The sequence below is a fragment of the Armigeres subalbatus genome, chromosome 1, assembly GCF_024139115.2.
Source record: "Armigeres subalbatus isolate Guangzhou_Male chromosome 1, GZ_Asu_2, whole genome shotgun sequence".
Classification (NCBI taxonomy): Eukaryota; Metazoa; Arthropoda; class Insecta; order Diptera; family Culicidae; genus Armigeres; species Armigeres subalbatus.
Genome location: NC_085139.1, coordinates 249,391,218 through 249,416,652, shown reverse-complemented (window position 1 = coordinate 249,416,652; position 25,435 = coordinate 249,391,218). Strand labels below are relative to the sequence as shown.

The 25,435-nt window shown below is 44.5% G+C and overlaps 1 protein-coding gene across 2 annotated transcripts in view; it reads right to left on the bottom strand.

Annotated features, from left to right (window-relative positions):
• Nucleotides 1-25,435, bottom strand: part of LOC134206528 (uncharacterized) — a 565,921-nt gene that overhangs the window by 455,012 nt on the left and 85,474 nt on the right. For both annotated transcript variants that reach the window (XM_062682251.1, XM_062682252.1), the window contains one exon: nt 4,320-4,666. In XM_062682251.1, the coding sequence (XP_062538235.1) occupies nt 4,320-4,514 (195 nt within the window). In that variant the 5' untranslated portion in view covers nt 4,515-4,666. The remainder of the gene's footprint in view (nt 1-4,319; nt 4,667-25,435) is intronic.

Below are 25,435 nucleotides of genomic sequence, written 5' to 3'. Positions count from 1 at the left end.
AGGAGGCTTCTGAGCCTCTGGAAGGAGGCTTCTGAGCCTCTTGGAAGGAGGCTTCTGAGCCTCTTGGAAGGAGGCTTCTGAGCCTCTTGGAAGGAGGCTTCCAGAGCCTCTTGGAAGGAGGCTTCCTGAGCCTCTTGGAAGGAGGCTTCTGAGCCTCTTGGAAGGAGGCTTCCGAGCCTCTTGGAGGAGGCTTCCGAGCCTCTTGGAAGGAGGCTTCCAGGCCTCTTGGAAGGAGGCTCTGAGCCTCTGGAAGGAGGCTTCCGAGCCTCTTGGAAGGAGGCTTCTGAGCCTCTTGGAAGGAGGCTTCCGAGCCTCTTGGAAGGAGGCTTCTGAGCCTCTTGGAGGAGGCTCTGAGCCTCTTGGAAGGAGGCTTCTGAGCCTCTTGGAAGGAGGCTTCTGAGCCTCTTGGAAGGAGGCTTCCAGAGCCTCTTGGAAGGAGGCTCTGAGCCTCTTGGAAGGAGGCTTCTGAGCCTCTTGGAAGGAGGCTTCCGAGCCTCTTGGAGGAGGCTTCCGAGCCTCTTGGAAGGAGGCTTCCTGAGCCTCTTGGAAGGAGGCTTTGAGCCTCTTGAAGGAGGCTTCCGAGCCTCTTGGAAGGAGGCTTCCGAGCCTCTTGGAAGGAGGCTTTGAGCCTCTTGAAGGAGGCTTGAGCTCTTGGAGGAGGCTGAGCCTCTTGGAAGGAGGCTTCCAGCCTCTTGGAAGGAGGCCTGAGCCTCTTGGAGGAGGCTTCCAGGCCTCTTGGAAGGAGGCTTCCTGAGCCTCTTGGAAGGAGGCTTCCGAGCCTCTTGGAAGGAGGCTTCCGAGCCTCTTGGAAGGAGGCTCTGAGCTCTTGAAGGAGGCTTCCGAGCCTCTTGGAAGGAGGCTTCCAGGCCTCTTGGAAGGAGGCTTCCAGGCCTCTTGAAGGAGGCTTGAGCCTCTTGGAAAGGAGGCTTCCAGGCCTCTTGAAAGGAGGCCTGAGCCTCTTGGAAGGAGGCTTGAGCCTCTTGAAGGAGGCTTCCGGGCCTCTTGGAAGGAGGCTTCCTGAGCCTCTTGGAAGGAGGCTTCCTGAGCCTCTTGGAAGGAGGCTTCCTGAGCCTCTTGAAAGGAGGCTTCCAGCCTCTTGAAAGGAGGCTTCCGGGCCTCTTGAAAGGAGGCTTCCTGAGCCTCTTGAAAGGAGGCTTCCTAGCCTCTTGAAAGGAGGCTTGAGCCTCTTGAAGGAGGCTTCTGAGCCTCTTGAAGGAGGCTTCTGAGCCTCTTGAAAGGAGGCTTCCTGAGCCTCTTGAAAGGAGGCTTCCGAGCCTCTTGAAAGGAGGCTTCCTGAGCCTCTTGAAAGGAGGCTTCCTGAGCCTCTTGAAAGGAGGCTTCCTGGCCTCTTGAAAGGAGGCTTCTGAGCCTCTTGAAAGGAGGCTTCCTGAGCCTCTTGAAAGGAGGCTTCCTGAGCCTCTTGAAAGGAGGCTTCCAGCCTCTTGAAGGAGGCTTCCTGGCCTCTTGAAAGGAGGCTTGAGCCTCTTGAAAGGAGGCTTCCTGAGCCTCTTGAAGGAGGCTTCCTAGCCTCTTGAAAGGAGGCTTCTGAGCCTCTTGAAAGGAGGCTTCCTGAGCCTCTTGAAAGGAGGCCTGAGCCTCTTGAAAGGGAGGCTTCCTAGCCTCTTGAAAGGAGGCTTCCTGGCCTCTTGAAAGGAGGCTTCCTCGAGCCTCTTGAAAGGAGGCTTCCTCGAGCCTCTTGAAAGGAGGCTTCCTCGAGCCTCTTGAAAGGAGGCTTCCTCGAGCCTCTTGAAAGGAGGCTTCCTCGAGCCTCTTGAAAGGAGACTTCCTCGAGCCTCTTGAAAGGAGGCTTCCTCGAGCCTCTTGAAAGGAGGCTTCCGAGCCTCATGGAAGGAGGCTTCCGAGCCTCTTGAAAGGAGGCTTCCGAGCCTCTTGAAAGGAGGCTTCCGAGCCTCTTGAAAGGAGGCTTCCGAGCCTCTTGAAAAGGAGGCTTCCGAGCCTTTTGAAAGGGAGGCTTCCTAGCCTCTAGAAAGGAGGCTTCCTTGCCTCTTGAAAGGAGGCTTCCGAGCCTCTTGAAAGGAGGCTTCCTGGCCTCTTGAAAGGAGGCTTCCTGGCCTCTTGGAAGGAGGCTTCCTGGCCTCTTGGAAGGAGGCTTCCTGGCCTCTTGGAAGGAGGCTTCCTAGCCTCTTGGAAGAAGGCTTCCTGAAAGGAGGCGAGCCTTTTGACAGGGGGTTTCCTAGCCTCTTGAAAGGAGGTTTCCTAGCCTAATAAAAGAAGGCTACCTAGCCTCTTCAAAGGAGGCTTGGAGCCTCTTGAAAGGAGGCTTCCGAGCCTCTTGAAAGGAGGCTTCCAGGCCTCTTGAAGGAGGCTTCTGAGCCTCTTGAAAGGAGGCTCTGAGCCTCTTGAAAGGAGGCTTCCTGAGCCTCTTGAAAGGAGGCTTCCGAGCCACTTGAAAGGAGGCTTCCGAGCCTCTTGAAACGGGGCTTCTGAGCCTCTTGAAACGATACTTCCTAACCTCTTGAAAGGAGGCTTCCAAGCCTCTTGAAAGAAGGCTTCCAAATCCTCTTGAAAGGAGGCTTCCTAGCCTCTTGAAAGGAGGCTTCCGAGCCTCTTGAAAGGAGGCTTCCTACCCTCTTGAAAGGAGGCTTCCTAGCCTCTTGAAAGGAGGCTTCCGAGCCTCTTGAAAGGAGGCTTCCTAGCCTCTTGGAAGGAGGCTTCCTAGCCCCTTGGAAGGAGGCTTCCTAGCCTCTTGAAAGGAGGCTTCCTAGCCTCTTGAAAGGAGGCTTCCTAGCCTCTTGAAAGGAGGCTTCCTAGCCTCTTGAAAGAAGGTTTCCTAGCCTCTTGAAAGAAGGCATCATAGCCTCTTGGAAGAAGGGCTTCCTAACCTCTTGAAAAGAGGCTTCCGAGCCTCTTGAAAGGAGGCTTCCGAGCCTCTTGAAAGGAGGCTTCCGAGCCTCTTGAAAGGAGGCTTCCTAGCCTCTTGGAAGGAGGCTTCCTAGCCTCTTGGAAGGAGGCTTCCTAGCCTCTTGAAAGGAGGCTTCCGAGCCTCTTGAAAGGGGGTTTCCTAGCCTCTTGAAAGGAGGTTTCCTAGCCTCTTGAAAGAAGGCTTCCTAGCCTCTTGAAAGGAGGCTTCCGAGCCTCTTGAAAGGAGGCTTCCGAGCCTCTTGAAAGGAGGCTTCCGAGCCTCTTGAAAGGAGGCTTCCGAGCCTCTTGAAAGGAGGCTTCCGGGCCTCTTGAAAGGAGGCTTCCAGGCCTCTTGAAAGGAGGCTTCCGAGCCTCTTGAAAGGAGGCTTCCAGGCCTCTTGAAATGAGGCTTCCAGGCCTCTTGAAAGGAGGCTTCCGAGCCTCTTGAGGGGAGGCTTCCGAGCCTCTTGGAAGGAGGCTTCCGAGCCTCTTGGAAGGAGGCTTCCTAGCCTCTTGGAAGGAGGCAATAAGTTTTTATTGGAATTGTACTACGTCTGCCATTACGTATTCTTGTCCGAGGTACCCCCTAGGTCCAACGAAGGCATGTACCCCAGGTTGTGAACCGCTGATCTAAAACATTGTCGAAGACACCAAAACGATCGGACAAGCCGTTTTCAAGTTATATATTTTTGAAAGTGTTCAAGGTGTTTTTGCTTGGGCCCTTGTCAAAACTTAGGCTAGAGTCAAAATGGCAAACCCAGTGGCAAACCAATGATGCAATTTATGTTTATTGATCACGAAGAATGTATATTCAAAATTTCAGAGAAATCAAAAAATACAAAAATAAATCGACCTTCGATTTCACAGAGAATTGCTCAGCAGCAACTTTTTTCTCCTGCTCGGAAAGCTGGAACTATGGAATAATATGTTGTTCAATCACAAGAACAGTACTTCTATCTATCAGTGCAATAGGGAACGGTGATTTCGTTCCGTTAGCAGAAAAGAAACTGGAAAACCCACACAGGATTAATACGTCGAGATTTGTTAATGGTGCTAACATCGCCTAAATTTTTTGCCTTGTTTTTTTTCTCCTTTTTCATTCGATTTTTTTTATGTTTCTTGTCAATGCTTTGTAAGACTTCAAACTGACCCGTTGAAATCAGACAATGACTCATCAGAACCAGACAACTTACTGAAATTCCAAACAATGCAGTCGCATACCAAGTCGAAAATTATGTTAAACAAATGGAGAATGACAAAAACGTGACGCAATTAACCTGCAAAACGAAAGTAAAAACTAGCCCCAGCAAGGGCTCCAGTCTGGCCAACGACCCTAAAAGAAGTACAAACGTTATAAAATAATCCACCGACGGAATAGCAGCAACGCGCAGCAATCGACATCGCCTAATCTAAAAACCAAAACAAACAAACCGAAATAGGTGAAGATCGTGACTTACCAAATTCTGGTTGACGCCCTCCAGCGTGAGTCCTTCAAACTTTGCCTCGGCGACAATAGTTTTGGGCGACGATCTACCACCGCCGCCACCTTCGGAAATGGGCGAAGCCACCAGCCCGGCCACGGTTGAAGCACCCCGTTTGGCCCTTCGCAGGGTTCCAGGTGTGGCGGTGACACTGTGCAATAGATCGCTCATGGCTCTGCTGCTGCTGCTTGCTGCAACAAACGTGCTAATAATGAATGGAGCAGCCCAATCAGAGGCGAACGAACTCGAAGGTGCGTCTCTCTGGTTTGAGGTTTTGGACTATCGTGTCGAGTGGCGATCAGAATGGAACCATGTGTGGTAATCTGGAAATAGACGAGGGAAATAATCGAAATGTCAATCAAAGCCATTTTAGTAAACCGGGGACGGGCCCAAATAGTGAGCAGAAATTTGCGCAACATGGTTGGCGCCATGTGTCGTTTTTGTGCTGTTCCAGTGATGACAGATTTTTAGATCCTAAAAAATCAGCCACAGTCTGGTGGCCGGATTTAATTAAGATTAGTTCCGAGATTTTTTTTACAAATAAACGTAATTATGTTGTATAATTATGATTTCAATTGTGTTTTAATTAATTATGAACTTGAAACGGCAATGTTGAAATGTTCGTTCAACTATGACTATGACCATTTATTAAAATAAAGCACAACCACCGTTCGAAAATTTCGAAAGTCGAAATCAATTAGGCTCATTTGGAAAAGTCGTTAAAATTCAATAAAGATTAAGTGGGAATTATCTGTCGCATTTGAAATTAAGTTTGCAAAACTTAAACCAAAAGTTGGTCACACAGTTGATCGCTGATCCCTCCTTCGTACAAGACATCCGATTCACGTGATACTGGAATTGACAATCCCAAAATGGCCAAAGGAAATAAACCATAAAAACTAACTGAGGTCCACGAACGGGGCTCATTTGCAATTCGACAGAAGAAACGAGCCATTCAACGCCTATGAGTGCGTTAATTTATGGCAAAGGTGACTGATTCATCGCATCGGGATGTGGGAATACCGTTATGCTGTTCAGATGTTGACTAAGTACAATCAAATTTCTGTTCGTGAGGTCATTGAGAACAAAAACCGGTGACATTGTTGGTGACAGACAACCCAACGGTGAACGAGCAGCTTGTCGATTTCAAACGATTTCAATGCAAGCGACAGCAACAAAACCATCATTGACAAAAAGTCAATGTCAAGGGAACAAACGAGTACCGACCCAGGTGGGAGTTTTGTTTTCATGTGTCAGAAATGTGTTATACCGTGATTACATATGTATGGATGATAAAACCGTAACTTTTTATGACTGAAACAATGAAATGCATCGCTGCAGCAGATACAAATTGGTTTCCATGGTAGGTTGAACGTAGGCGCCGCGCCATGGCAGTGAATGAATGACTGCATTGGCACAAAGCATTGGAGCGTAACGAATGGGCTAGTGTAAAGTGAACCAGCCAACTTTTTAACTAATTTCCAAAATTCAATTAATTACATTTAAATTAAAATAAAATTAATAAAAAAATAAATAAATAAAATAAATACTTTAAAATTACTGAAAGAAATTCTTCACATTTTTCATGAAAATTTCTTAGGCATATAGACGGGACATTTATCAGAATTTCTACAAAAAATCCTTCGGAATTTCCATGGAAAATTCTTCCAAATTCCCATTTTCAGCAGCTTTTGGAAGAATCTTTTCAAGAACTTTCGGAAAAACCTTCTCAGCAGATTCTGAGAGAAGCTCTTCGACTGCTTTTGATAGAAGCTTTTCAGCTTCTGGGAGAAGCTTTAAAGCAGCTTCTGGACGATGCTTTTTTGCACTTTCTGAGATAAGTTTTCCTTTTCTTTTTCAAAAGCATTTGCTTTTGTAATAATTTTGCCGACAGCTATAGGAATACTTATCAGCAGCTTTTGAAATATTTTTTTAGCAGCTTCTGGCGAAGCTCTTCATCAGATTCAGGAAGAAGCTTTTCAGCTTCTGGAATAAGCTTTTCAGCAGCTTTTGAAAGACATTTTTCAACAGCTTCTGGAAAAGCTTTTATGACAGATTTAGGTTGAAGCTTTTCAGCTTCTGGGAGAAGCTTCTCAGCTTCAGGGAGCAACTTTTCAACTTCTGGGAGCTGAAAAGCTTCTCCTAGAAGCTGAAAAGCTTCTCCTAGAAGCTGAAAAGCTTCTCCTAGAAGCTGAAAAGCTTCTCCCAGAAGCTGAAAAGCTTCTCCCAGAAGCTGAAAAGCTTCTCCCAGAAGCTGAAAAGCTTCTCCCAGAAGCTGAAAAGCTTCTCCCAGAAGCTGAAAAGCTTCTCCCAGAAGCTGAAAAGCTTCTCCCAGAAGCTGAAAAGCTTCTCCCAGAAGCTGAAAAGCTTCTTCCAGAAGCTGAAAGCTTCTTCCAGAAGCTGAAAAGCCCCAGAAGGTGAAAAGCCCCGACCAGAAGCTGAAAAGCTTCTACCAGAAGCTGAAAAGCTTCTACCAGAAGCTGAAAAGCTTCTACCAGAAGCTGAAAAGCTTCTACCAGAAGCTGAAAAGCTTCTACCAGAAGCTGAAAAGCTTCTACCAGAAGCTGAAAAGCTTCTAGAAGCTGAAAGCTTCCCTAGAAGCTGAAAGCTTCCTAGAAGCTGAAAAGCTTCCTAGAAGCTGAAAAGCTTCCCTAGAAGCTGAAAAGCTCTCCTAGAAGCTGAAAAGCTTCCTAGAAGCTGAAAAGCTTCTCCTAGAAGCTGAAAAGCTTCTCCTAGAAGCTGAAAAGCTTCTCCTAGAAGCTGAAAAGCTTCTCCTAGAAGCTGAAAAGCTTCTCCTAGAAGCTGAAAAGCTTCTCCTAGAAGCTGAAAAGCTTCTCCTAGAAGCTGAAAAGCTTCCCCTAGAAGCTGAAAAGCTTCCCCTAGAAGCTGAAAAGCAGCCCCCAGAAGCTGAAAAGCTTCCCCTAGAAGCTGAAAAGCTTCCCCTAGAAGCTGAAAAGCTCTAGAAGCTGAAAAGCTTCCCCTAGCCGCTGAAAAGCTTCCCCTAGAAGCTGAAAAGCTTCCCCTAGAAGCTGAAAAGCTTCCCTTAGAAGCTGAAAAGCTCCCCCTAGAAGCTGAAAAGCTTCTCCTAGAAGCTGAAAAGCTTCTCCTAGAAGCAGAAAAGCTTCTCCTAGAAGCTGAAAAGCTTCCTAGAAGCTGAAAAGCTTCTCCTAGAAGCTGAAAAGCTTCTCCTAGAATCAGAAAAGCTTCTCCTAGAAGCTGAAAAGCTTTAGCTGAAAGCTTCCTAGAAGCTGAAAAGCTCTAGGCTGAAAGCTGAAGCTGAAAAGCTTCCCTAGAAGCTGAAAGCTTCCCTAGAAGCTGAAAAGCTTCCTAGAAGCTGAAAGCACCTAGAAGCTGAAAGCTTCCCTAGAAGCTGAAAAGCTTCCCTAGAAGCTGAAAAGCTTCCTAGAAGCTGAAAAGCTTCCCTAGAAGCTGAAAGCTTCCCTGAAAGCTTCCTAGAAGCTGAAAAGCTTCCCTAGAAGCTGAAAAGCTCTAGAAGCTGAAAGCTGCTAGAAGCTGAAAAGCTTCCTAGAAGCTGAAAAGCTTCTAGAAGCTGAAAAGCTTCCCTAGAAGCTGAAAAGCTTCCCTAGAAGCTGAAAGCTTCCTAGAAGCTGAAAGCTTCCCTAGAAGCTGAAAAGCTTCCCTAGAAGCTGAAAGCTTCCCCAGAAGCTGAAAGCTTCCTAGAAGCTGAAAAGCTTCCCCTAGAAGCTGAAAAGCTTCCCCTAGAAGCTGAAAAGCTTCCCCTAGAAGCTGAAAAGCTTCCCCTAGAAGCTGAAAAGCTTCCCCTAGAAGCTGAAAAGCTTCCCCTAGAAGCTGAAAAGCTTCCCCTAGAAGCTGAAAAGCTTCCCCTAGAAGCTGAAAAGCTTCCCCTAGAAGCTGAAAAGCTTCCCCTAGAAGCTGAAAAGCTTCCCCTAGAAGCTGAAAAGCTTCCCCTAGAAGCTGAAAAGCTTCCCCTAGAAGCTGAAAAGCTTCCCCTAGAAGCTGAAAAGCTTCCCCTAGAAGCTGAAAAGCTTCCCCTAGAAGCTGAAGCTTCCTAGAAGCTGAAAAGCTTCTCCTAGAAGCTGAAAGCTTCTCCCAGAAGCTGGAAGCTTCCCAGAAGCTGGAAGCTTCTCCTATAAGCTGGAACGTTTCTCCCAGAAGCTGGAGCTTCTCCCAGAAGCTGGAGCTTCTCCCAGAAGCTGGAAGCTTCTCCCAGAAGCTGGAAAGCTTCTCCCAGAAGCTGGTGCTTCTCCCAGAAGCTGGAAAGCTTCTCCCAGAAGCTGGAAAGCTCCCAGAAGCTGGAAGCTTCCCAGAAGCTGGCTTCTCCCAGAAGCTGGAGCTGCTCCCAGAAGCTGGAAAGCTTCTGCTCCCAGAAGCTGGAAAGCTTCTGCTCCCAGAAGCTGGAAAGCTTCTGCTCCCAGAAGCTGGAAAGCTTCTGCTCCCAGAAGCTGGAAAGCTTCTGCTCCCAGAAGCTGGAAAGCTTCTGCTCCCAGAAGCTGGAAAGCTTCTGCTCCCAGAAGCTGGAAAGCTTCTCCCAGAAGCTGGAAAGCTTCTTCCAGAAGCTGGAAAGCTTCTCCCAGAAGCTGGAAAGCTTCCTCCCAGAAGCTTGGAAGCTTCCTCCCAGAAGCTTGGAAGCTTCCTCCCAGAAGCATGGAAGCTTCCTCCCAGAAGCTTGGAAGCTTCTTCCTAGAAGCTTGTAAGCTTCCTCCCAGAAGCTGGAAAGCTTCTCCCAGAAGCTGGAAAGCTTCTCCCAGAAGCTGGAAAGCTTCTCCCAGAAGCTGGAAAGCTTCTCCCAGAAGCTGGAAAGCTTCTCCCAGAAGCTGGAAAGCTTCTCCCAGAAGCTGGAAAGCTTCTCCCAGAAGCTGGAAAGCTTCTCCCAGAAGCTTGGAAGCTTCCTCCCAGAAGCTTGGAAGCTTCCTCCCAGAAGCTTGGAAGCTTCCTCCCAGAAGCTTGGAAGCTTCCTCCCAGAAGCTGGAAAGCTTCCTCCCAGAAGCTGGAAAGCTTCCTCCCAGGAGCTGGAAAGCTTCTCCCAGAAGCTGGAAAGCTTCTCTCCCAGAAGCTGGAAAGCTTCTCCCAGAAGCTGGAAAGCTTCTCCCAGAAGCTGGAAAGCTTCTCCCAGAAGCTGGAAAGCTTCTCCCAGAAGCTGGAAAGCTTCTCCCAGAAGCTGGAAAGCTTCTCCCAGAAGCTGGAAAGCTTCTCCCAGAAGCTGGAGGCTTCTCCCAGGCTGGAAAGCTTCTCCCAGAAGCTGGAAGCTTCTCCCAGAAGCTGCTTCTCCCAGAAGCTGGAAAGCTTCTCCCAGAGCTGGAAGCTTCTCCCAGAAGCTGGAAGCTTCTCCCAGAAGCTGGAAGCTTCTCCCAGAAGCTGGAGCCCCAGAAGCTGGAAAGCCCAGCTGGTGCCTCCCAGAAGCTGGAAAGCTTCTCCCAGAAGCTGGAAAGCTTCTCCCAGAAGCTGGAAAGCTTCTCCCAGAAGCTGGAAAGCTTCTCCCAGAAGCTGGAAAGCTTCTCCCAGAAGCTGGAAAGCTTCTCCCAGAAGCTGGAAAGCTTCTCTCCCAGAAGCTGGAAAGCTTCTCTCCCAGAAGCTGGAAAGCTTCTCTCCCAGAAGCTGGAAAGCTTCTCTCCCAGAAGCTGGAAAGCTTCTCTCCCAGAAGCTGGAAAGCTTCTCTCCCAGAAGCTGGAAAGCTGGAAAGCTTCTCCCAGAGGCTGGAAAGCTTCTCCCAGAAGCTGGAAAGCTTCTCCCAGCTGGAAGCTTCTCCCAAAAGCGTAGAAGCTTTCCAGCTTCTTGTAGAAGCTTTCCAGCTTCTTGTAGAAGCTTTCCAGCTTCTTGTAGAAGCTTTCCAGCTTCTTGTAGAAGCTTTCCAGCTTCTTGTAGAAGCTTTCCAGCTTCTTGTAGAAGCTTTCCAGCTTCTTGTAGAAGCTTTCCAGCTTCTTGTAGCTCTCCAGCTTTCCAGCTTCTTGTAGAAGCCTCTCAGCTTCTTGTAGAAGCTTTCCAGCTTCTGGGAGAAGCTTTTCTGCATCATCTGGAAGAAGCTTTTCAGCCGCTTCTGAGAACAGTTTTGCAGTCACTGGTAGAAACTTTTTAGCTCCTGACAGAAACTTTTCAGCAGCTTCCAGGAAAGGCTTTTTAGTAGCTCCTGGGAGAAGCATTACAACAGCTACTGGCAGAAGCTTTTTGACATTTGAGAGAAAAATTTTAGTAGCTCCTTGGAGAAGCTTCTGGGAGTTGCTTTTTGATTCTGAAAAAAGCTTTTCGATTCTGCAAAAAGATTTGCAGCTTTTGGAAAAAGCTTTCCAGCTTCTAAATTAAACTCCCAATATTTTAAAAGAAGCTTTACAGGTGCTGCAGATGAATGTTTCTAAAAAAAATCAGAGTCTGAGAGAAGTATTTGTGCTTCTGGAATGTTTGTTTATCTGACTCACTTGGCACACTTCTTCCAATTGGTTCGCTACCCGGGACAAAGAGGTTATAAACTAAAGAGAATGATTGTCACTGTCGTCGCTGTACGGAACATGTTTTACTGGTTGGGATAGTCTGGGAGCAAAGTATCATTGCAAAATACGGTTTGACAGGGAACCGATTTTTTTCAACTTTATTTCCGTGATTTTTTATAAGTTCATCACGTAGGGAACCGAAATGACAATCTTTCTCTGTAGCTTAAAACCTATTTTCTCGTGACATTGTCATGTGTCAGGTTTTTGGAAGCCACATAGTCGCGACCATCCAGCCCGGGATCTACAGCCGTCCTGATATTGTAGCTGGCTTCCAGCTTGTACGAACATGCAAGTACAACTCTATGATGAACACAGCTGATTATTTCTCCCAAAAGATATTTCTCCCGAAAATTAGTAATTCAACATCCGCAACGCAATGGAAAAAGCATTTTGGCAGCCCTGGAACCCCCACCATAGTGGCGATTATCTAGCCATCGACCAAAGCCCATCGCGGTCCTGTTATTAGATTCATTGAGTCTGTGCGATCAGGCAAGTACAGTACGTAGCTGCTTTCCCAGCTCTACACATGAGTTAAATAAGGATGTGCAGAAAACTTTGAAACCAGAACATCAGGAAACTACACAATAAAGCGAACTGTGCTTATTTTTACACATATTCACATAATATTCACATTTCAAAAAAGTGGTGATATTTCGTTGCTGGAAAACTCATGAGGAAAAACGCCTCATGAGGAAAAATGCGTCGGTGAATTAGCATTCTAGTAGGGGAAACTGGGGTAATATGCACCCCCGGGGCAAAACGACCCTTTGGCATTTTTAAATACATTTTCGGCAGTTTTTCGAGAGTATTTACCACAGCGCATGTAGTTCGGATCTCGAACTACTAATCCAGTAGTAAACATTCTTGAAAATATTCCTGGAACACTGCTAAAAATACCAAAAGGTCGTTTTGCCCCGGGGGTGCATATTACCCCAGTTTACCCTATGAACAGTGCGTGGAGACGCATAGTACATTGTAGGTTAGTTCGTTTTGCCTCACAAAAATGTTAGATGTTTCATCAAAATGTGGAAAAATTCGGGTTTTCCTACATTGCTATCTATTACTTTGCAACTTTTTTCGCCTAACCTACATAATTTTAGGTCTAAGTTTTGTTAAGGCTATCTTAAACATTGTAAATATAAATGTAAACCCAAAGTCGTTTAGCCTCGGGAAGGCGTTTTGGGGCCTCTTCTTCTATCACTTTACTCGTGATCCCCTGAAATAAAAATGCTATTCAACCGTTCTGGATAACAGTTCGCCTCAACAAAGTTTCCCTTACACCACCCCATTCGCTCTCAAATGCTTCACGGCTCAACAAAGCATTGCTTACCGACTTATGACCTTGCCCGTAGATATCTCGTGAGATAGCATTTTCAAGGTTAACTTCCTGATCCGTTCGATTCGCCAACAGAGCGTATGTGCATCCGCCTACAACATCAAATGCTGCCGCCATAGTAGTGTGCTTTACTGCCGCTGCATCAGCAAACACCGCAGTTTACAACTCATCATCACTTCATTTGTTCCAATCCGTTTACTGGCAGTGACATATGCCTCCCCATGGCACATCACCACTGCTTGCCGAGCGAGCTCATGTGGAAGAATATGTATACACAATCACGATGTTACCTCCGACTGCATTTAGGTAGGTGCCCACTATGCTAATCAAATGCATTCTCATTCAATTAGCTGGCGTGACTTGTTAGGTTAGTTTGCCACAGCATTATCGTCCATCTGTTGATGATGATGATCGAGTGAACCGTAATGAATAGAATTCCGATGTTATAATAATAGTGCGAGATGCAACTATAGTGCGACAAATAAAATTCGGAATATTAAAAATGAAAACTTGGGCCGATGTTTTGCAACAACAGTGAATAATGGGTGAATAATGATAGTCGTTTTCAAGGCATAGAATAAATACAATGCCGTGATATTCGGTGGATTGTCTTGTAATCTAAAAATATTTAAATACATACACATACATACACATACAATTTAATACATTTGTTTTCACTCTTAAATGGCCGTTACAAATATTTAATTAACTCTATGTTATATTGGTCTCCGGAAGGTCAGGGGAGGATAACAAAAATAAATAATAAAATTAAAAAAAAAACAAAAACTCCTTGGATTTGTTAAAACATGTTTTGAAAATGCTCAAAAAAATCAAATTATCCGAATTTTATTTTATTGTTCCCTCAAAATATTATTTTTGGGAGTAAAAATCCGAGGGGACAGAATAGTTTTTAAATATTTGTATCGGCCTTGTCTTCTTTTAAAAACGGAAACGTTGTTCATTCATATTTAGCAATGAATAAATCATGCTACCTGTGAACTGTAAACATATTTGCTTTGAAGATCAATGTTATAGTCGTAGATTTTTTCTTTTCATTTTTTAATTTTTTTTTTTTTTTGTATTAGGTTATAAAATTAAGTAAAGATGGCCAGCATTTGAGCTATGACGGTAAACAACAGAGAATTTCCAAATAAAGTGCGAGTACAATGTTGCATGGAATTCCGATCTACTTGACGCATAGCTCGCTTTGACCGCTTGATGGCACACTGCAATTACTGGCGGTGACACTCCTGCGGTCAAGCTCTTCCGTATTTCCAAGGCTTTGCATTGGTAATTGACATGTCATTATGTATTTGCGTTAAAAAGTTAGATATTCTTCCACTTGCTGCAAGTTGGCCATTCTGAATTAATGAAAAAGCAAAATTGCACGAATGCTCCCACGGATCGAACGATGATAAATGAATGCTATAGAATGACGGCTTTGGCAGGTTTTGTCCTACTATTGGCAGGGAGTTTTTTATGACTGACTAGGCTCAACTTTGGCCTAAACATTCTTTGCATATCAAAGAATATTGTGGCCAAATTTCATAAAATTTGGTCGACAAAAAACCCCCTGCCAATAATAGAACAAAACCTGCCAAAGCCGTCTTTCCCCCTAGCATATATCATATATTATTTTTAGGCGTCTTAGGGGAAATTTTATACAATTATAAGATTCTTTTGTTCCATTTACTTCCACTATGATGAATTTTGCTGTGTTACGATGGACGGGATACTTTCGAGGTGGTCAATGAATTCGTCTACCTTAGATGCTTGCTAACGGCTGATAACAATGTTGGTCGTGAAATACGAAGGCATCATCTGTGGAAATCGGGCGTATTACGAGAGGCGTGACCTGTGACCTCGAACCGTGTATTGTGGCGTTTAATTGTTGATTCCGTGTTATCTGTTTAGATGTACTGAATGAAATGAAATGGCGTAGTGTAAATTTTTTTTCTATATCTTCAACAACTTTGCTTTATCATCTAAACCCAATTTTTGACGGCTGATTTTATTCTTGGGTTATAAATGACTCATCCGTAGGGGAGACTGGGTAGACTTGATCCTTTTTGATTTCCGATGTATCACAACCAAAAATAAATAAACATACGCAATTTTCACATACTCTCTAAGAAATACAGTATTTAACTTTACTGATGGATGACAGTCCTTAGATTATTGTTGTTATTGATACACAATTTTTTGGAGTGCTGTCAAAAATCGACTTTTAAAACATTCTGGAAATTTGATCCCTCTCCAAGAACTTGCTTTGATCAAATTAGAAAGGTGCCCTAGGTGACGTAGAATTTTCGAATTGCTGTGCGTATACGTGAACGATTTTTGTTATTGAATTCGACAGCACATGCAATTATAAAATTTGGGGAGACTTGATCCCCTTCTATGATATCTACGCAATAAATATTTTTTTCCTGACAACCCTTCATCAAATCTGTCAAATCTACAAAAAATTAGAAGCCTGAGAATAGATTTTTTTTTTTTTTAATTTTTTCGCCAAAATTTTGTATGGGTGACTAATGGGGGATCAAGTGTCCCCATATTGAGCTAATAACTTCAAATCCAAATATCCTAAAACTTTGATGGAATGTTAACATTTTCATCAGTACAGATCATTGAGCATATGTATGGCTTTGTGCTGTGAAAAAACGAAAGCATTTGGTCATTGTTATGAAAAGTTGTTCAAATTTTGCGTGACCAATAGAAAAATCTTTAGGAAGGTCAAAACATACAAACTGCCCTGCAGAAAAAATAAGGTTGTCAATCCAAAAAATAACTCACCACATAAAGATCATTTGTCTAGAGGATCTATACTAAAAAATACGCTAGAACAAAACTACTTTAGTTCTCGATAAAACAGTGGGTGATCAAGTCTCCCCGGGGATCAAGTCTACCCACCTTCCCCTATTGAAACGGTAGGGGAGAATGTTCCAAAACCGACCCCCTAATTGGCAGAGGTTACGAGATAGCGAAAAATGATTTTTTTGGCCAAGTCTCGTAGTCTATATTGTAGCGGGGACATTATTCTATATTTCTGGGGCTTTATTGTGTGTGCAGCTATGAAAATTTAGGAGATATTGAGGGTAAAGTAAAACTATACGTTTTTGGCATTCTCAAAAATGGTGGTCCGAAACCGACCCCCTTCCCATGTAGTACAGAGCTAACCTATATTTTGCACGCAATTAGACAAACGACAAACGAGAGGGCAGACATCATCTGCGAGAAAACCGGGGAATCGGTAGGGTAAGGAACGTATTTTGGACCACCAGTTCTGCTCATATTTTAAACTACTGAGTGCAAATTCCCTTGGTGGTCTGAAATATGAGCCTCTGGTACGAGTGGTCCAAAATTCATCCTTAACCCTATGGTACCAACATTTTCACCTACTCAAGAATAAATTCAACGAATCACGATTACGTTTGCGGAGTTGATGTAGAGTAAAACGGTATAATGTGCCCCCTGGCCACCCTGGCTTACCTACTGGATACAAGCGCGGCGTACCATTCAGTAGTTGCTTCCAAATGATATGGTAATTATGGAAATGTAATTCGAATTTGCTTAAGTCCCTTTTCTGTTTTTTTCATGTCTAGCACATAGGGGCTAGTAACCTTTTTATTATGAGGTAGATAAAATACTAATAAACATATTTGTAGTGGTGTACATTACTAGTGCACAGGCTTTTGTTGAAAACCATTTTTTATGTAATTAAAAAAAAAAGCTTCATTACCTGCTTCAGATAACACTGAATCAACGATTTGATGCCACAATACACGGTTCGTGGCCGTATATCTCCATCCTCGAATGCGCCTCACGCTCGCCAAATCGTTTTGCACCTGGTCTGCCCACCTAGCTCGCTGTGCTCCACGCCGTTTCTATCCTGCCGGATCGGAAGCGAATACCATCTTTGCAGGTTTGCTGTCCGGCATTCTTGCAACATATCCTGCCCATCGTACCCTTCCGGCTTTAGCTACCTGGATTCGCAGTAGAGCTGGGCGAGCTCGTGGTTTATTCTTCGCCGCCACACACCGTCTTCTTACACACTGCCAAAGATGGTCCTAAGCACCCGTCTCTCGAATACTCCGAGTGCTTGCAAGTCCTCCTCGAGCATTGTCCATGTTTCATGTCCGTAGAGGACAACCGGTCTTATTAGCGTCTTGTACATGACACATTTGGTGCGGTGGCGAATCTTTTTTGACCGCAGTTTCTTCTGGAGCCCGTAGTAGACCCGACTTCCACAGATGATGCGCCTTCGTATTTCACGACTAACATTGTTATCAGCCGTTAGCAAGGATCCGAGGTAGACGAATTCCTCGACCACCTCGAAGGTATCCCCGTCTATCGTAACACTGCTTCCCAGGCGGGTCCTGTCGCGCTCGGTTCCGCCCACAAGCATGTACTTTGTCTTTGACGCATTCACCACCAGTCCAGCTTTTGGTGCTTCACGTTTCAGGCGGGTGTACAGTTCTGCCACCTTTGCAAATGTTCGGCCGGCCGGTCCATGTCATTCGCGAAACAAATAAATTGACTGGATCTGTTGAAAATCGTACCCCGGCTGTTACACCCGGTTCTCCGCATGACACCTTCTAGCGCAATGTTGAACAACAGGCACGAAAGTCCATCACCTTGTCTTAGTCCCCGGCGCGATTCGAACGAACTGGAGTGTTCGCCCGAAATCTTCACACAGTTTTGCACACCATCCACCGTTGCTTTGATCAGTCTGGTAAGCTTCCCAGGGAAGCTGTTATCGTCCATAATTTTCCATAGCTCTACGCGGTCTATACTGTCGTATGCCGCCTTGAAATCAACGAACAGATGGTGCGTTGGGACCTGGTATTCACGGCATTTTTGAAGGATTTGCCGTACAGTAAAGATCTGGTCCGTTGTCGAGCGGCCGTCAACGAAGCCGACTTGATAACTTCCCACGAACTCATTCACTAATGGTGACAGACGACGGAAGATGATCTGGGATATGACTTTGTAGGCGGCACTAAGGATGGTGATCACTCGAAAGTTCTCACACTCCAGCTTGTTGCCTTTCTTGTAGAGAGGGCATATAACCCCTTCCTTCCACTGCTCCGGTAGCTGTTCAGTTTCCCAGATTCTGACTATCAGTTTGTGCAGGCAAGTGGCTAAGTTTTCCGGGCCCATCTTGATGAGCCCAGCTCCGATACCATCCTCACCAGCTGGTTTATTGGTCTTTAGCTGTTGGATGGCATCTTTAACTTCCCTCGTCCGCTGAACTAACGTAGTCATCTCCTCCGCTGGCTTGACTTTCTTGTACTCTCAGCGCCATTCAAATGTTCCTCGTAGCGCTGTTTCCACCTTTCAATCACCAAACGTTCGTCCGTCAAGATGCTCCCATCCTTATCCCTCCACATTTCGGCTCGCGGCACGAAGCCTTTGCGGGATGCTTTGAGCTTCTGGTAGAACTTGCGTGTTTCTTGAGAACGGCACAGCTGTTCCATCTCCTCGCACTCCGCTTCTTCCAGGCGACGTTTCTTCTCCTGAAAAAGGCGAGTCTGCTATCTCCGCTTCCGTCTATAACGTTCCACGTTCTGCCGGGTACCTTGCTGTAGTGCGACCGCCCGCGCTGCCTCCTTCTCCTCCAGAATCTGTCTGCACTCTTCGTAGAACCAATCGTTCCGTCGACTTCGACCCATATACCCGACGTTGTTTTCCGCTGCGTCGTTAATGGCTGCTTTAACTGTATTCCAGCAGTCCTCAAGAGGGGCCCCATCGAGTTCAACCTCTTCTGGCAACGCAGCCTCGAGATGCTGCGCGTATGCAGTGGCGACATCAGGTTGCTTCAGTCGCTCTAGGTCGTACCGCGGCGGTCGTTGATACCGAACATTGTTGATTACGGATAGTTTTGGACGCAGTTTAACCATCACAAGATAGTGGTCAGAGTCGATGTTAGCGCCACGATATGTCCTGACGTCGATAATGTCGGAGAAGTGCCGTCCATCAATCAGAACGTGGTCGATTTGTGATTCTGTCTGCAGTGGTGATCTCCAGGTGTACCGATACGAAAGGCTGTGTTGGAATTAGGTGCTGCGAATGGCCATATTCTTGGAGGCGGCGAAATCAATTAGTCGTAGGCCGTTTTCGTTCGTCAGCCGGTGAGCGCTGAATTTCCCAATAGTCGGTCTAAACCAACCTGAGCGTTCAAATCTCCTATGATGATTTTGATGTCGTGGCTTGGACAGCTGTCGTACTCACGTTCCAGCTGTGCGTAGAATGCGTCCTTATCATCATCAGTGCTTCCGGAGTGTGGGCTATGGACGTTGATTATGCTGAAGTTGAAGAACCGACCTTTGATCCTCAACCTGCACATTCTCTCGTTGATCGGCCACCACCCGATCACGTGCCTTTGCATATCGCCCATCACTATGAAAGCTGTTCTCAGCTCATGTGTGTTGCCGCAGCTCTGGTAGATGGTATGATTACCTCTAAACGTTCGCACCATTGATCCCATCCAACAAACCTCCTGCAGCGCTACGATGCCGAACCCACGGTCCTTGAGCACATCGGCGAGTATGCGTGTGCTCCCGATGAAGTTGAGAGATTTTCAGTTCCACGAACCGAGTTTCCAATCGCTAGTCCCTTTTCGTCGCAGTGGTCTTCGCCGATGGTTCCGGTCCGTACTCCGGTTTTTTTTTTGGGTGGCTTGCAGGGCCTGACACCGAACCCCCTAAATTTCCGGAGAACCATTCCTCTTTATTTCCGGTGGACCATGGTGCACAGTTTCACTTAGAGTCCCTCGCTGGCACTCGGACGATGATCAGCCGCCCCTAACATGGAGAACAGATGCTGTTGTGAGCCGATCCTGTCATGGAGAACAGACGCTCAATAAGATTTGCACCTCCGGAGAGAAGCAAACCCCCCCTTCCCTGTCAGCATACGACCATAGTTCCTACCGGGGTTGGTTACCCGATCTTCCCTAAGGTTGCTCGTATCCTGGCCTGCACCACGGGGAGGTAGTGATAGAAGTTGCTAGGTAAGAGGTAAAGGACCGCGAGATGGAGTCTATTTTATTCCTTCAGGTACGCGAAGTACCAATGATACGCTTTACCCAGCATTTGCCGAGCCAGTTCTTTAATGCTACATATATGTATTGTAGGCAGCAGGGACTATGTCCAAGAACTTGACGATCCCTCCCCAGGCCATCTGCGAGTTGTGGCGCCTGCCTAGGATGTGGTGGGGTTTGACAGTGGGCCCTGTTAAACCTCTATAAAAAGCTGCATGTATCCGCAAGTGGGCTCCCCCATAGCGACCGTGTGCCGCTCAAAGCGCCCAAGTCCTGGTGTTAGGTGGGACGCTAAACAGCCCTGACACGACGGCTCTCCGACGAGACAGGAGGTTTGCGCAGGCCCAATAAGCCGCCTTTAAAAACAACCATTACGAACGACATAGAAGATAATACGACTCGATACAATCGGCAACGACCTACGCGACGAATAAAGGATCACGATTGGAAGCTTGGAACATGGAACTGCAAGTCGCTAGGCTTCGCAGGTTGCGACAGGATAATCTACGATGAATTACATCCCCGCAACTTCGATGTCGCTGTTCAACATCGCTTTGGAGGGAGTAATACGAAGGGCAGGGATTGACACGAGTGGTACGATTTTCACGAAGTCTGTCAAATTATTTGGTTTCGCCGACGACATTGATATCATGGCACGTAACTTTAAGAGGAAAGCGTAGCTAAACGGATTGGACTAGTCATCAACACGTCGAAGACGAATTACATGATAGGAAGAGGCTCAAGAGAGGACAAAGTGAGCCACCCACCACGAGTTTGTATTGGTGGTGACAAAATCGAGGTGGTTGAAGAATTCGTGTACTTGGGCCGAAAATCTACCAAAAATGATATCAGCAGAGAAATTCGGAGACGCATAGAGGCTGGAAATCGTACGTACTTTGGACTCCGCAAGACTCTCCGATCTAATAGAATTCGCCGCTGAACCAAACTGACTATCTACAAAACCCTTATTAGATTCGTAGAGGACGGACACGAGACTTGGACGATGCTCGTGGAGGACCCACGCTCCGACCTTAGGGTGGAAATAAATAAATAAATAAACGTGCATTTTTTATGGGCGTTTAATAATAGGCGGAAAAATTAGCCGTTCAACATTTGGCGATTTCCCCTAACGAAATGATCTCTTGAGTTGTCCAAAAAAGTTTATGAATTTCACTGAAGTTCGGCTTAAAAAATTCATGGTTTTCACCAGGAAATTCTTCTGTGTTGAGTAGGAAAATTCTCCGAAGTATTCCATAAAAATTTCCGAACTTATTTTTAAAAAAATCCTTCTGGATTTTAATGCAGATTCTGCTAAAATACTTTTTGATTTTCGGCAGGAACTTCTTTGGAAACTACAAGTTATTCTTTGGTAAAGTCTTTGGAATTTCCAAAAAACATTGTTTAGTATTTGTGGGAGGAATTCTCCAGAATTTACACTGGATTTTTTTCGGAATTTCCGCAACGAATTCTTTAGACATATAAGCGAAATTCTTCGAGATGTTCATAGGAAATTCTTTGTAAATCAAACGGCAATTTCTTCGGGATTCCTATTGCAAAAAAATGGGAATTATCAATGGAAAATATACGGAGTTTCTGAAGAAATTGTTGAAAATTTCTACGAGAAATTATTTGAATTTCTCACCTTTGAGTTTTCACGGGAAATAAATATTTCGGAATGTCCGCTTAAACTTAAAATTATCTCGGAAAATTACTCGGAATATCAACGGGAAGCTTTTGGAATTTAGAAGGAAATTCTTGGGGTTTTAAAGGATGATTATTCAACGGGATATTGCATGGAATTTTCAAGAAAAGCACCGGAATTTTTACGAAGAGTTTTGCCTTTCTCGTATACTAAGTATACGGTAAAGGGTATATGATCGCCCCAACAACAAACTTTTTATAGAAGCCCCGGAGACACATAGCCTCATACACCAATCGACTCAGTCCCACGAATTGAGGTGATGTCTGTGTGTGTGTGTGTGTGTGTGTGTGTGTGTGTGTGTGTGTGTGTGTGTGTGTGTGCGCACAAAAGACGCAAAAATGTCACTCATTTTTCAGGCACTTATCCTCATCCGATTTCCTCGCAACAAATTCCATTCTACGCAGAATCCTTTCCCTTTGTTTCCTAGTTGAAGTTGGCCAGGTCGGACTATGGGTTCCTCGGTTATGGCCAAAATACAAATTTATACGTAAAAATCGCGTAAAAAATGTCACTCATTTTTCGGGCACTTATCCTCATCCGATTTGCTCGCAACAAATTGCATTCGACGCAGAATCCTTTCTCATTGTTTCCTATTGAAAGTTGGCCAGGTCGGACTATGGGATCAGAAGTTATGGCCAAAATACAAATTTATACGTAAAAATCGCGTAAAAAATGTCACTCATTTTTCGGGAACTTATCCTCAACCGATTTGCTCGCAACAAATTGCATTTGACGCAGAATCCTTTCTTATTGTTTCCTATTGAAAATTGGCCAGGTCGGACTATGGGATCGGAAGTTATGGCCAAAATACAAATTTATACGTAAAAATCGCGTAAAAAATGTCACTCATTTTTCGGGAACTTATCCTCAACCGATTTGCTCGCAACAAATTGCATTCGACGCAGAATCCTTTCTTATTGTTTCCTATTGAAAATTGGCCAGGTCGGACTATGGGATCGGAAGTTATGGCCAAAATACAAATTTATACGTAAAAATCGTGTAAAAAATGTCACTCATTTTTCGGGCACTTATCCTCAACCGATTTGCTCGCAACGAATTGCATTCGACGCAGAATCCTTTCTCATTATTTCCTATTGAAAATTGGCCAGGTCGAACTATGGGATCGGAAGTTATGGCCAAACTACCTTTTTTAATATAAAAATCACAAAAAAAATGTCACCTTTTTTCAGACACCTAACCTTGATCGATTTACACGCAATAAGTTGCATTCGACGCAAATTCCTGTCCCATTGTTTCCTTTCGAAAATTGGCCAGGTCGGACTATGGGATCGGAAATTATGGCTAAAATGCAAACTTTTACGAAAAAATCGCGTAAAGAATGTCACTCATTTTTAGGCATTTATCTTCAGATTATTTGCTCGCAACAAGTTGCATTCGACGCATAATCCTGTCTCAATTGGCTTATATTTGAACATTGGCCAGATCGAAATATGGGATCGGAAGTTGTGGCCGAAACACTATTTTTGCCCTTCGTCTACAAAGTATACGAAAAGGCTATATGTTCGCTCCAAAACCAAACTTTTACAGAAGGCCTGGAGACCCATAGTGTTATATACCAATCGACTCAGCTCGACGAACTGAGATGATGTCTCTGTGTGTGTATGTATGTGTGTGCGCGCACCAAAAGTGCAAAAAGTTTAGCTCACTTTTTTGGTACTTATCCTCAACCGACTTACTTGCAACAAGTTCCATTCGACGCGGGATCCTGTCGTATTGTTTTCTATTGAAAATTTGAAAGATCGGACTATGGGCACAAAAATTATGGCCAAAATACTATATGTAATAAAAAAAGCGCGTAAAAAACTCTAGCTCATTTTTAATGCACTTACCCTCAATCGATTTACTCACAACAAATTGCATTGGACACTTCCCTCCCTCTTCATACGGGAGTTTGGCAGAAGGACGGTCACGAGATTTATATCATAACAAATATTGCCCTCCGCTCGCTTGATGGGAATGACATTTTCGTTTTCTTTTGTGTAGTCGGAGCTTCAGTTTAACAAACATCCAAATGTCATATCCTTAAAATATATAACTGGGTAAAATAAAAAATGGGTATGTACATCAAAAGATTGGAAAAGGAAAAATATCGAAATTCTTATTAGCATATTGTAGATCAAGTTGAAAACCGAACCGAGATCTCGCGTTTTCAACTGGATCTACAATATCTTTGCTTGAAATAATCCGATTTTCATAGAAATGACAAAGAAGTTTTTCTTTTTTACTCCTAACTACTAGCTCATCTACTTTCAAGCAAACACATTTTACGAAGGTCGAGAAAGGCACCATCACCGCTAGGTGGATTAATCTGGGTTTTTTGGATTATTAACGGAGAATTCGAAAGGTTATCAATCGGAAAATTCTACGAAAATTTCACGAAAAAAATATTGAAATGTAGATTAGACATTCTCGCAATTTCAAATCCAAATTTTTCGAAATTCTGAAAATTGTTCGGTTTTCTACCAATTTTAACAGGCGGGCGTGGAGAATTAGAGGTCAGATGCATGACAGAATTTTAACAGTGGCGTGCCGATGTAAATGTGTGACTTCTAGGAGGAATCGTATCCAACAGAAATTAAATTAGGCCGTTACAAATATTTAATTAAAATTTTGTCCTACTGGTATCCGAGAGGTCTAGGGTTGGATAATTAAAATAAAAAAAATTTAAAAAAACTCCTTGGATTTGAAAACGTTTTGAAAAACCTCAAAATTATCCGAAATTTATTGCCCCCTCAAAATATTTTTTTTTTTTTGCAAAAACATCCAACGGGGGGGGCGGGGGGGGGGGGGGGTAGACAAAATATTTTTTAAATATTTGTATCGGCCTTAATTTGCTTCAAAATTTAGTTTCAGCGGACAGAGGACAGAGGATTGAATTTGATTTCTTTTTAAATTGATTCTTGCTTTGTTGGATTTGGGTCAGTTTGATTTTGTTATGTTTGAAAATCGAATTTTATTAAAATGTTTACATGATAAAATTAATTTGAATTAGAATAGCTGAATTACTTAAAACGTAAATTCCATGTTTTCCAAAACACATATGATATTTTGTAAAATTGGTAAAAGTCTACGTAGACTTCATGGTGCACTTCGTGCTCATGCATACGCAATGCGGTCGGGTCTGAGCTTGACGACCGACTGGCAAATAGCTTAGACAACCTTGATCAGTACAGTTGCTGATGAAGAAGGTGTACTGCCGCCAGACATTCTAACTACTCTCGCTCATCTACTGTGGAAGTGTTCAATACACATGTGGAAGTATTGGCTTGAGAAATGGATTGCGAGTGATTTGACTATGCGTCGAATTTGGGAATCTCGAGCTCGTTCAGGACCCTCTAGGTTGCGAAGGCCGACGGAGGCCTTCGTAGCTCAGTTGGTTAAAGCACCAGTCTAGCGTACTGTAGGGTCATTGGTTCGAGTCCCATCGAAGGGAAAGTGGTTACCTCCAATACATTTTCCAAATCAATATCTTCCTCATAACGTACATATTCACATATGAGTTTTCATAACATTGTAAATTAACGTCCAAGTCGGGTGGTTTAATCCCCGGAAATAGGCAATTAACTTTAATTGAACTAGAAAATCTAACCATCACTGGTTGGGTGGAAAGAGTCGCAGATTGGATGTAGAGGAGCTGGAACTATCTTATAACCTCCATAGCATCTAAAAGACAATGGTTTTTGGAGGTTGCAGCATCATTAGAAGATTCCTAAACCATCATAACTAATACATCCGGTGCAAAACACTATTGTAGGACTTTAAATCACCTGCGAATAAGAGTCCAATCCCCTTTGACACTCAAATTGCCTGGGGTGAAAATTCCCAATATTTTTACTGAGGAAGTGCAAAAGCTTTGTAACAATAACCATCATAAGAATTTCCTCTATCTTGTTCCCACATCTTGCTCTCGGAGACATGAGCATTGATCACATGGGAAGGAACTAGATCAGACCCTCGATAACTTGCCCACCTCGTGGTCAGAGAAGAAGACGACCCAATTATAATAAACGACGGATCCCTCATTTTCTTTGACTGGATCTTTACAATGGAATATTCGGTTTGACCTCTATTGGGGCCACCATTATTGTCCCGTCCAGATCCTTTACTTCTCCGGACACCGGATATTGTCACCCCCACGTTACGATCAGGCCTACAACGCTGAATTTCACTTCACATCTCTAATTCCCTTGCTCTGTACACCATATATTTAATTATTTATTACAGTGGTGCTCATCTAGCGGCCCGCGGGCCGCATGTGGCCCGTTGGGGTGGTAAATGCGGCCCGCGGAAGCATTTTATTTTAGTAATAAAAAAACCCAGATTAATCCACCTAGCGTTGGTGATGCCTTTCTCGCAATTAGTTAAGACACCAACCTTATATGGGGCCTATATAGATCGGTGTATCATTTTCTTCATAACTTTCGCAATCGTTATCAAATTCAATAGTGATCAACAAGGCTTTGTCCTCTGTCGAATAAAACTTGTTGCGAGAAAATCGGTTAAGGATTACTATATGAAAAGTTGTCT